A 12,235-nucleotide genomic window follows, 5' to 3' on the forward strand; every position below is an offset into this window, starting at 1 on the left:
GGAGGGTTCAACACTGTTCAACAGCGTTAGGCAACACTGTTTGCCATCTCTCTCAAAGTCACAGCAGTGTCTTTTGCAGAAATAGAAAACTCTATCCTAAAATTCCTGCGGAATCTCAAGAGAGTCCAAGTAGCCAGTGGGACAGAGAGGGAGCCCAGAAATAGACGGTTACTTACAGGGTCACATGATGTCTGTGTGGGTAGAGGATCTACGTGCTACGACTGAATGTTTGTGTCCCCCACGAAACGTGTCTGGTGAAACCTCCCTTCCACAGCGATGGCGTTACCAAGTGGGACCTCTGGGAAGCAACTCCGTCAACCGCGTTCATGCTTGTCCAGAGAGCACCCTTGCTCCTTCTGCCGCGTGCGAGGACATGGCAAAATCTGGTCATCTTTGAACCAGGAAGCTGGCCCTGGCCAGACAACACACCTGCCAACACCTTGATCCTGGATTCCCAGGCTCCAGGACAGTGAGAAAGAAATTTCTGTTTTTAAAGTTACCCCATCTATGGTATTTTTGTTACAGCAGCTTGAACGGCCCGAGACACCCAGTTAGTGCTCGCGGGCTCGTGTCAAGATGCCGAGAACAAGAAATCCTCCTGCTACTCTCTTCCTGTGGCAGGAGGATTTGCACCTTGACCCGGCCTGTCTGCCCAGCGAAGCCAAGTGGGACAAGGGAGAGAAACAGAGCGCCAGGGACAGCTTTGGGGCCCCTACTTGGACCAGGTCTGAAGCTTCTCTCCTCCAGACTTCCCAGCAATTGGAGACAAACTCATCTTAAAACCCAGAGAGCCTTGATCCATCCGTGCACCATGCCCACGGTCACTCGTCCCTGGGCCCGCCCTCCCCGTTCCGGTCCCCTGGCACCTGGCTGAAGTCCTGCTACCTCTCACAGGCCAGGAGAGCCACGGCTCTGCTCTCCAGCTCCTGCCCCTGACCGAGCCTGTGCAGAATCTCTGTGCTCTGCGACCCCGCAGTAGTCGGCGCTCACCACTCATCAGCCTGCACTGGGACTGTCGGGGTGGCTGTGCTCAGCAGTCCTGGACAGGGGTAAAAACCACAGGCTCTGGGGGAGGACGATGCAGGGTTTCAAGTTCTATGAGACCCAGAGCAGCCATCTCTCTGATGCTTGATTTTGTTCGTCTGTGCAGACGCATATCGGCAGGCAGCTTATGGTCACTCCGACCCACATCTCTCGCTGCCTCCCACGGCAGAGACCTCCACCTTCCCAGCATGCCCTGTAACCGGGGGCGGTCACTGGCTCCCTTATTGCCAGCGACAGATAAGGAGATGTCTGCTGGGCTGAGATGCTTATGAAAGCGTGTCCCCTCGAAAGGAAGCACACATGAAGCCACTTCGCCCTGCTCGGGTACAGTGACCAGCACCAGGATGAAACACGGGTACACAGCGGCTCTGAAACGAGAGCACCTGGTTCTTGAAGGGGTCGCTGAGCCTCTGCTGAGCCTCTGCTGAGCCTCTGCTCCGGCCGTGGGACCTGTCTCCTTCCCGTTTCGCTGGGCGGGTTCATCCTCTCCATCGCTGTCACCAGGCATCTTGTGACCTGAGGCCCAGAGGATCTCGTGGGGTCAGGTTCGATGCCATGATGCGTGCGGCGTGCTGGTGGAAAATGGTCACGTTGTCCCAGTCAGCTGCTCAAGGCCATGGCACGGCATCTGCATCCCACGGCGGGGACTGACGGTGCCAGCAACAGACACTGGGCACCCTGCCGCCTAATGGAACCTCTGCTGCCGGGGCTGAAGCTCCACTCCGGCGTGGTCGCAGCGGGTAAGGAGCAGAGCCAAGCGGCCTGGCGGCACCACCCCCACCACAAGGCTTCTTCCAGCCATGCCTTGTGGGATCTGGACAGAAGAAAGGCCGGGATGGGGGGTGCCAGAGCTACACAGCCCTGCCACACTCTCCACGCTGAGTCCATGCAGAACCTCCAAGAAGGGGGCCCCTGCCAGTGACCGTTGGCCTTGGACCCTCTGCTTCCAGAACTTTTTGTCATGAAGCTCGTTCCTGGGCCCCTGCATACCTTTAGACCACAGCCCAAGTTGAACTTCTCTCCATGGTGGCCCTTGGGATTCTCATCGCTGCTAGACCCAGGGATGGACGATTCCAGGACCTTCGTGTCCAGGATGGGGTGGGCTCTGGTCACACAGCAAGGACACTGGCCACACTTGTGTGCCCCAGGGGGCCTCCCAGGTGCCCCACATGGCCACACCCTTCAACTTCTGTGGCCTCAGATCCTGCAGAAGTATGTGACCCCCAGGTGGGGCTCCAGTCCCAGCAATGGGCTTGGTGTTTTAATTCGAGCAAAACGCTGGGGGAGGGGGGAGTATGTATCTAACAACGGTCTGTGTGAAGAGTTTCTCACAGCACAAGAAATGCTGCTACCATGCACTGTCGTACGTGTGTGATGGGCTTGGGACCGTTAGAAATACACGGGGAAAATAATGACACGAAACACACATAAATGTCACCAACACTGACCTCTGGGGGTTGATGTGGGGATTGTTTCTGAGCCCTCCAGGTTTTGCAATACACAGGTATTATTTTGCAGTTTGAAAATTGGAATTTTTTTGAAAGAATAAGCTTTTTTTAATTTTTTGATAAGGTTATACATATTTGGAAGTGTTTACATGATATGTATCATGTGTTTTCTCAGTTTTTAACTTAGTGTTAGGAAACTCACCACTAGAGCATACCATTTTGGATTCAAAAATATATTTCTTTGAACATTCTGGATGGCACAGAAGATGTACTTGTATGGCTCCTGGTGCCTGGCAAGTACAAGCTGCACCCTTGCCGGACCCCGCCCCCGCCCCGCCGTGGGCTCCCAGAAGGCTGGACGGTGACCCCTTAGTACGGCCTAAGGCGTGCGGGGCAGGAACCCCGGTGACGAGGCCTTGGCTCTTGGGGACATACAGTTATTCATGGCATGGTTTCCAACTCCAGATGGATGAAAACACTGTTTTCTAGACCTCGACTCTGAGGCAAACTCATATAAAATAAATGCAAGAGGCAACCTTTGGTAAGATTTTAAACACTTAAGTTGTAAGGAAAGAAAAGATATCACAGAATTCAAGAAATTCAACTGTGTAAAACGTAAGCTTCTATAGAAAGGAAAGGAACATGACTACAAAACAAGTAAATGCATAACACAGGCAAACTTTTGCTAATGGTGAGGACAAAAAAATTATTGTTTTGTTAAATTTTTTTAAAAACCTCACAACACGAAGAGGGCAAAAACAAGCCCACAGTCCATAAAAGGAACAAAAATACATACAGAAGCTTTACGGAAAAGAAACATATCAAAATGCAAATTAAAACAACAGTATCCACAGTCTATATACTGATTTAGAATGAGACTCCTCGGTGGCAAGCCTCAGGCCAAGGAGCCCTGGTGACGCCGTCACATTGGCTCGTCACTGCCAGCAGCGGGTCTTTGGGTGGCAGAGTAGTCATACTGCCGAGAAGCAGGAGAGACATTAGTGATCTTTTATCCTTAACCCTAATCCCAGAAATGTTTCCTAAAACAATAATTCAAAGGAAAAAGAGATGGTATCAGGGGACATTGCCTGCATTTAGTGTTTAGGGTAGACAGAGCTAGCAGCACGGTAGATCCCCAACCACAGAGGACAGGCGAGCCCCAGCAGGCCCGCGGCGGTGAGGGCGGGCTGCGGGGCCATGTGTGGGTCGTTCCTGCGGGTTAGAGGAGTGTGTCGTGCATACACAAGGGAAAGGGAAGCCACAGAGCTTGAGATGGATCAGAATGAGGCTACTTTTTTTCATCTCCTCTATTATAATAATAATGTTTGTGCAGTAAGAGTGCTGGAGTGGGGAGAAGCAGGGTGTGTGGTGACTGAGTTGGTGCGGGAGAAGGTGGTCCCAGGTTGGGACCTGCAGGTGCGGTCCCCGACACGTCAGGGGTCCCGCACCTTGTTCCCCAGGCTGCTGGACGTTCTCACGCCCCTGTCAGACGCTGCCTGTGTTTGCCTTAGTCCTGCAGCCTGAACCTCTTCCACAGCAGGTTCTTTTCCAAGATGTGCTTCACAGCTGCCCCACACAATCCACAGCCGAGCTGCAAAGTTCCCGGGCCCCTTCGCACTAGGGGAAGGACCCCATCGCATTGGGCGGGAGCCTACAGCCAATATCGTTGGTATCCACACGGGTCCCACCATCCTCTCATGGTGCCCCCCGACCCTGCGATTCCAAAAGTAGCCCTCCTCCCGGGGGCCTGCCTGAGGGTGCCTGGGAAAGCCAGAAGGGCCGTGGAGGTCAGCCTGAGGCTGGTGAGGAAAGAATGCGAGGCCCAGCCCTCCCCCGGGTGGGGACAGCTCCCAGGAGAGATTCACCAGAGCCCCCAGCTGCCTGTGCTGGGACCGCCTAGACGGTCCCCCACGGCTCTCTCTCTCCTGTCCCGCAGCCCACGTCCCCCCAGCCTCCCACAGGGAGCTCCAAAACAGAGGTCTAACCTTCCCTCTCTCGTCCCAGGCCAGGTACACAGGCCTCATCTTCGTGCACGAAGGCTGGCCGCTGTGCGTCCGTGAGAAGGTGGTGGTGCAGCTCACGTCCCTCCACGGAGTCAGGCTCAGGCCTGGGGACTTCTACCTGCAGGTCACATCAGGGCGGAAGCGGTCAGCCAGGCTGGTTTTAAAATGCCTCTCCCAGCTTGGACGGGGCTCAGAGGAAGTCACTGTCCCGGAGGCCATGTACGGCTGCGTCTTCACGGGAGAGTTCCTGGAATGGCTGAACGGGGAGCGGACCAGTGTCCCCTTACAAAACTGCTTGCTGACCTCAGGCTCCGCCGTCTTCCGCACCCCGTGGAGCAGCGTCACAGACCCCATCTTTCTACCTACATTCAGAGCTGTCCCGCCCCCCTGCAGCTGTCCTGGGCCTGAGTGGCCGCCCCCACAAAGCCCCTCCACAGCTCTGGCCCCGGCGTCCGCAGTGGCCAACACCCGTCCCCGGGAGGCCACCCCTCCCAGTAGCACCACAGCCCTGCCCCACTGCCAAAGGCACCCTGGCAGTGACCAGCCCAGCCTCCAACATTCTCCAGGAAGAGCTGGGTGTGAAGGCCCTCGGATCCCGTGTGGGAGCTCCAACGGAGGCCTCGTAGGGGTTGGGCCCTCAGAGCTGGGCCCCCGGGAAGGTCCAAGCAGGAGCCTGGACGCCACAGACAAAAGGGACAACCCCCAGTCCCTCACTGTCTGTGAGGACATGGGCAGCCCAAGCTCCAGAAGGCGGTTGCCCAGGGACCCAGCCAGCGTGGAGAGCAAACGTTGGTTCAGAACGTCCTACATGGAGGCGCTGCAGAACCCCATGCCCCTAGGTTCCAGTTCTGAAGAGTCCCTTGGAGACGAGGCCTGCAGCTCCCAGACCACGCGGGCCAGGACAGCAGCCGGCCCAGCCCCAAAGGAAACGCCCAGCCCCTGGGGAGACTCCACGGGGATCCCAAGTCAGGAAAAACGTCCAGGAGCCACAAGGAGCACCCTTCCCCAGAGGTCTCGGTCCTGGGACAGGGCCCTCAGGAGCCGGCGAGGCGACGCCCGGCGGGCCTCTCACCACTCAGTCGGCAGCGGGCTGGGAGAGCTCCCAGGGGGACAGGCCGAGGAGACCAGAGGCGCACGCTCCAGCCGCTCACCCCGCTCCGGGGCCCAGAGTCCAGGTAAGGTCCAGCCCCCGGCCCTTCCCACTCCCCCCACCCCTGCCCCCGCACCCCTCCCCCCCCATGTCCCCAACCACACGGACCACTGGAAAGGGCGTCCACACGTGCTCTGTGTCTGTAGCTGCCACAGCAAATACCGCAGACCAGGTGACTTCAGACACCTTTCCCATTGGTTCTGGGGCCAGCAGGATGAAACCAAGGCCCTGGCAGGGCCATTCTCCCTCCAGAGGCTCTAGGGAAGGGTCCTTCCAGCCGCAGGGCTCCCCCGACCCAAACGTCTTCGGCCCACGTCTCTCTCCATCGAGCCTTCCCCTCCTTTCTCTCACGAGGACACCCAGCTTTGGGTTCAGCGTCTGCCGTCCACTTCATCATGCACACCTGCAAAGACCCTTTTCCAAGTAAGGTGATGCTCACAGGTTCTGGGCAGACCCGGCCTTTTGGGGTCACCGCTCCCCCTGCCACATTGCGTGGCCGCTCCTTTTCTGAGTACGTTGGATGCTTGTGGTCACCAGCACCAGCCCCGAGTTGCACAGACCCTGGCGGCCCGCACAGCCTGCCGGACTGTCCCCTTCCTGCTGGAGGTCTCTCCCGTGTCGCTCTGGAGGGTTAGGGACTTCTGCAGGGACTTCGGGGGCGGAAAGAACAGGCCTCAGGGCGGGGTGAGCCTTGCTCCTGGCACCGGGAGGGGCGGGGCCGGTGGGCGACATCCGGCCTGCCCGTCCGGGCCAGTGGGGCCCTGGCTCACAGCCCAGGATGGGCCTGCTGCTCCCGAGGGTGCCAGCCCCCGGCCTGAAATTCTGACGGGATCCGTATGGCGCAGAGCAGTACGGAAACACCACAGAAGTTCTGCGGTGAAGCTGTCGGCTTGGGGTTGGCACTTTCTGAGAACACTCACCCCTGCAGCTGGAGTTGAAGCGGTGACTCCCTGAACATTGTTCCAAGGCCGAAGCTTTCCTGTTTGTACTGGGGAGAAAACGCCAGACGACACCGGGGAAACTCACGTCTGCAGCTTGTGTCAGTGAGGAGACAGCCTGTGTCTTCACCGTGAGCCTCACTAGGAAACGCAGTCGAGTACAAGTCTCTGTAGGGAGCAGTGCCCACCGTGCAGGCGCTGTCCGTGGACATGCAGGCTCCGTGTCCCTGGACAGGGCAGCAGCACGGGACACGCGGTCAGGAGGCGGTGGGTTTCTCTCGTACAAACCAGTGTCACCGTGGGGAAGCCAGGTTCAGCCTGCCGGCTCCCTGTGTGTCAGGGGGTCTTGTCGTCTGAGACGTGGCATTCTCAAGTAGTCATTTCTCTGGGGGCCCGATGAGCTGCGCCTCAGCTCCAGAAGCCACGCATGAGTGAGCCCTGCGGGCTGGTGGGAGCGAAGCCTCATCTCCCTCTCCTGGCGTGGGGAGTCCCCCTCCTGGGAGATCCATTCTTCCCCCACCGGCCCCTCCTGGCCCCTCCTGCGGGTTCCCCGGAGCCATGGAAGAAGGGGTCCTGTGGATACAAGGACAGTGCTTTCACCCCTGAGAAGCTGGACGGCAGCCCCAGAGGCCTCGGCAGATGGGTCACCCAGTGGGTAGCCAGGGGCTTGTGGATACAGACCTTCCCCTTCATCCTGGCTGCCCGGACACACGCTTGTCCCTGGAGTGCAGTCTGTGGCGTGGCCCCAGAACTCCCGTCTTCATCAACTTGAGGAAATGCCTGAGCTGGAGCATTCTGCCGAAGCCACGGCTGAGCAGGCAACCGTTAGCTCCTCACTCCCCCGCAGCACAGACGTCGGCCCCTGTTCCTGCGGCTGCTGCTGCTCCGTCTGGTTCTGGTCCCGGTGGGTTCTCCCCGTTCCAGATGCTTCTTTCCTGCTCTGACTCACTTCCCTCTACTCCGATTTGCTCCAGCTCCCGAGGCTTTGCCTTGTCTCTTCTTTGACATAAAATCAATGTAATTTCAAAACACTATATGTGACATTTCAGTTCATTTCAAGGATATCATATTCATTCATCCCGTGGCGACTGGACAGCTGTTTCTCGATGAGCCACAGGAGGCACTGCTGTTCCTCCCGGCCACATCAATGCCATAGCCCGAGGGACCTCAGAGCGCTCCTGTCCTGTCCCAGGGTCTGCGAGCTGAATCCAGGAAGAGCCCCATGAATCACCTCCCCAGCTAGGAAGCCGTCTAATAAGAAAAGTCCGCATGAATGTGTTGTTTGCTCCCGCGTCCATGTGACGAAGCTTGAGGTCGGTGCAGAATTAAAACTGTAGAACACTTGGGCACCCCAAAATTTTACCAGTAGTGCTGATATATTCTAGAAACTACGTGAACATACATGAAAATATTCATTCTCAAGGATACTGTGCAGCATAACCAATCAGCTGGTGAAGGGACCGTGGGGTGAGACCCACGAAAGGAATGGCACTCACCCCGGGGACATCAGGGGTGAACCTCCAAAGCAGTTGTGCTGAGAGAAAGACATCAGACGCGAGAGACCCCCGTCCTGTCTGCTTCCGTTTGTGTGAATGGTCCAGGACAGAAAGAGCACAGGTGGTCACCAGGGGTGGGTGGGGCCCTTCTAGATGGATAGAAATGTTCGAAAACTGACCTGCGGTAATAGTTGCACCACTGGGTAAAGTTGCTAAAATCCTCTTAATTATATACTTGAAATGAGTGACTTTAATTATACGTAAAATATATGTAATAAAGTTATTTTACTTTATTTTTTAAATTATTTTGGGGGAGCACCTGGGTGGCTCAGTTGGTTAAACAACTGCCTTTGGCTCAGGTCATGATCCTGGAGCCCCGGGATCAAGTCCCGCATCGGGCTCCCTGCTCATCGGGGGAGTCTGCTTCTCCCTCTGGCCTCTCTACTCATGCTCTCTCTCACTCTCATTCTCACTCTCTCAAATAAACAAAATCTTTTTAAAAATTATTTTTTTTTAAAGCAGGCTCCACACCGAGTGTGGAGCCCAAGGTGGGAATCGAACTCATGACCCTGAGATCAAGACCTGAGTTGAGATCAAGAGTCAGATTCGTAACTGGCTGAGCCAGCCAGACACCCCAAAGCTGTTTTTAAAATAGACATATAGATATAGATAGATTATAACTATACAGAATGCTGGGGGCTTTTCTGGCGTTTCCAGCTAGAATGAGAAAGCCCTTGACAGAGTTGAAAGACCTGAGGCCTGTAAGTTCAGGAAGAGGCTAAGGACAGGAAAGCAAAGCCGGGTGGGTTCAGGGGACCCACAGGGTCTTAGGTGCCCACCAGTTCTGGCCAAGACCATCCCTCCCCTCACTGGGGTGACACAGGCCCTGGGCGTTGCAAGGCTGGGGTTGAATCTGCTCGTTCTTGTGCCGTGTGGCTCATCCCCTGTGAGTGCAGCGCAGAAGCATGGCAGAGCGGCCGACCACAAGCCTGGGCCTCTGCTGTCTCCTCTAAGCTGGTGCACACACATGAGCCCTCCTCTTCAGGGTGGCACAGGAGATCCTGGTCCCCCCACCCTGGGTGAGGGCAACACAACCCCAACTGCTGCCTGCCCTCAGGGTGCTCTCACCCCCTATGGATATATTTTGTGACACTCTTTGGGAAATCTGTGTGAGAAAATAAATTAGGATGACATTATTCAGTATAAAAATTTTCTCCCTGAAGAGTGTTTACGTAGGGAGCAGTCTTGGTGCCGCTGGAATGTTCCATTTTTATGTGTTCATTCTTGCCCGACTGCTCAGGAATGCGCCCGTCCTACAGGTGTTTTCCACCAGAGATGGGACTAGTTCTCATGGGACCCAGTATCTTCACACACGATTTCCTCCTGGTGTTTGTGGCAAGCTGAGTAGCTGCCTTCAAACCAGAGAAACCCTTTGTCTTCGACTAGGTCTTGCTGGTGCCGACGCAGACAGCGGCCCCTTCCGTCGGCCCGATCCTGGCTGGATTCCAGATGTGCCTGAGCCACTGTGCCCCGAGGGAGGAGGACAGCCACCCAGCACAGGAGACGTGCCCAGCCAGATGCCCAGGCCGGTGCTGGAGGTCAGCCGGGAGCTCCTGCAGTCGGGGCTCCTCGCCCTCCCCGGTGAGCACGGCAGGAGTGACAAGGGGCCAGAGGCACCTTCTAGACAGCAGACGTGTGTTTCTCCATTTCGGGAAGCTGGACGTCCAAGTTCAAAGGGACAGCACAGTCGGGTTCTAGCAAGGGCCCCTCCTCCTGGTTCACTGTTGACACCTTTACACTGTGTCCTCACATGGTGGGAGGAGTGAGGGGGGGGGGCCTTCCGAGGTCTTTTTGTAAGAGGAGTGGGTCCCGTTCGCGGGGCTCCTCCCTCATAACGTAAGCACCTCCCAGGGGCCAAGCTCCTCGTATGACCACACTGCAGGGTAGGGTTCAACGTAAGGATTTGGGGGAAACACAAATATTCAGGCCATAGCAGTGCACAGTCGCCCTTTGAGGAGAACATAGCTGTCGCCTGCCCAGGTGAGTGCCAGGCCCTCTCTCCTGGCAGATCTCACATCTAAGACCAGACCTCAGCAGTCTGCAGACCCTCGCTCAGTACTTCTCAAGCTTGGAGCCATGCACATCCCCATGAGGGCTGCCCCTTCATGACGCCCTCTGTTTCTGCAGGGACCCGAGACCACCAAGGGAGGGCCGTGGTGCAGGTCTGCACGAGGGGCCCGCTCTGGTCCAGCAGACACGCCTCCAGCGCCGAGCTGACCCGCCTGCTGCTGTACTTCCATGGCATCCCCAGGTGGGACTGGGCCAGATTCCCACCTTTCAGACCTTTGGGGGTAACCCGGTGCGAGCTCATGTCCTCACGCGAGGGTCTCTGTCTGCAGCCTTGGGGGCCCCCCGTGGCACGGTCAGCAGGCTCCCACCTGCCTCTCGGGCTCCTGCTGTCTTTTCCCTGCATGCCTTCCTCTCCTCCTGCTCACCTTGACCTCTCCCACTGAATCGAGGTCACACACACTCTAGCCTTGAGGTGCGTGTTGCTCTGCATTGGTTAGCACTTGCTGTAAGTGTTACGTTTGTACATCTTTAATGCTCTGCCTCTCTCTGGATAAAGACCTAACGGATAGAATCAGTGGGTCAAGAAATCACACAAGTGATAGCACCTGGTCCCCAGAAGCAGCAAAGACTGACTGATGCTAAGTGACTCTCACATTTAGCTAGGCGATGCCGCGGGCCAGGAAGAACGCATGCCAGCCCCTTACGAGGGGCTGTCCTCCCTGACGTGGGATTCTAGGAAAGCACACCACCTGGCTCGTGCCTGACAACGTGTGGAACAAGTGTGCACCAGAGCAGGGCCTCAGATCCCCCTCGTGGGCCGAGGACAGAGCAAGGAGAGCAGGAGTCGAGGGCGGCTGCAGTGAGCTCTTTCATACTACTTACCCATCCGACGCAGGCGTGCTTGGGACAGCCCTCGTGGCCACCAGACCAAGAGTCCCCGAGGTGCTGGATGGAGACAGCCCTTAGCGGAGGGAGCATTGCCAGCTGCTGAGCTCGGTTCCAGAATCACACGCCTGGCTCCAGAGCCCAGCTGTACCCTTCCTGGCGGGTAGCTGGTGTTCCCCCGTCCCCGTGTCCTCCGCAGAACCAGATGTAGCCGCTGTCCCAAAGCTGTGTCAGAGGGATCGGAGATCGTCTGCGTAAAGCCCAAAGACGGACGTCCGGAGCGCCGTCCTCACGGTGCAGCCCATGGTGCCCTCAGCGACACGAAGGGCTCACGTGGGAACACGTTAGTGATGCCTCATCGCACGCGACCTTGTGCTCCCTGCGGCACGTGAACTTGCTGCTGGGATTTCCTCCGAAATAGCGTAGGCAGATTCCATGTGGGAACAATTAGGGAGGGAAAGAAAGTGTACTCCCCGGCACCCTCTCCCAGAGCTCGGTTCCCTGTTCTCTGAGGGCTCTCGTTTCACTGCCTTGGATGAGCCTGGGGCTTCAAACTTGCCTTTCAGCACAGACTTCAAAATATAAAGAAATACCCGGAAAAAATACAGATTCATCCTTGTCTCCACTTATCAGCCTCAAGTAAATGCCAAAGCTCGAAGATAAAGGCGTTTTCGGTTTATCAACGGCTTCCTTTCACAGGAGGCTCTAGAATGACCTCAGGGCAGACGTGCAGAGCAGCCCTGATGGACAGGACGGCAGCTGTCTAGTCTGTAGAGGTCACACCCTTCTGCCTGCTCGGCCTGGCCGGCCTGCCGGACTGAGTGCTGTCCTCTGCACTCCACAGCCGAACACCAGCAGTGGTGTTAATCTGTGGGGTTGGAGACCAAGACTTGACCCTGGATCTGGAGCCCTCTGCCTTTCCCACAGGAAATTCAGCCCATCGCCCACCCCGCCCAGAGCAGGAGCCTGGCCCGCCCTCAGGCACTTGGGCACCTCACAGAGGAGCCTCCTGGTCAGCTGCTTATTTCCCCCCGAAACACAGGGGTTTTGTTAGCGCCCTGACTGACCGCGGCTCCTCTTGGGACGGGACACCGGCCTTCGGCTGCCAGAACAAAGTCCCCCAGGAGTCGTCATTAATTACGAGGGGGCGTGCCCAGCCACGTCTGGTTGCCGGTGATGCCCGCTGCGTCACAGGGAGCCA

General features: G+C 57.0%; 1 protein-coding gene across 7 annotated transcripts in view; it reads left to right on the plus strand.

The window, feature by feature from the left end:
* PLEKHG4B (pleckstrin homology and RhoGEF domain containing G4B) overlaps nucleotides 1–12,235 on the plus strand; it is a 78,735-nt gene that overhangs the window by 25,736 nt on the left and 40,764 nt on the right. For all 7 annotated transcript variants that reach the window (XM_059416777.1, XM_059416780.1, XM_059416779.1 and 4 more), the window contains 3 exons: nucleotides 4,497–5,670; nucleotides 9,526–9,720; nucleotides 10,267–10,390. In XM_059416777.1, the coding sequence (XP_059272760.1) occupies nucleotides 4,497–5,670; nucleotides 9,526–9,720; nucleotides 10,267–10,390 (1,493 nt within the window). The remainder of the gene's footprint in view (nucleotides 1–4,496; nucleotides 5,671–9,525; nucleotides 9,721–10,266; nucleotides 10,391–12,235) is intronic.

The sequence above is a fragment of the Mustela nigripes genome, chromosome 12 (genome assembly GCF_022355385.1).
Source record: "Mustela nigripes isolate SB6536 chromosome 12, MUSNIG.SB6536, whole genome shotgun sequence".
In the NCBI taxonomy this organism is placed as follows: Eukaryota; Metazoa; Chordata; class Mammalia; order Carnivora; family Mustelidae; genus Mustela; species Mustela nigripes.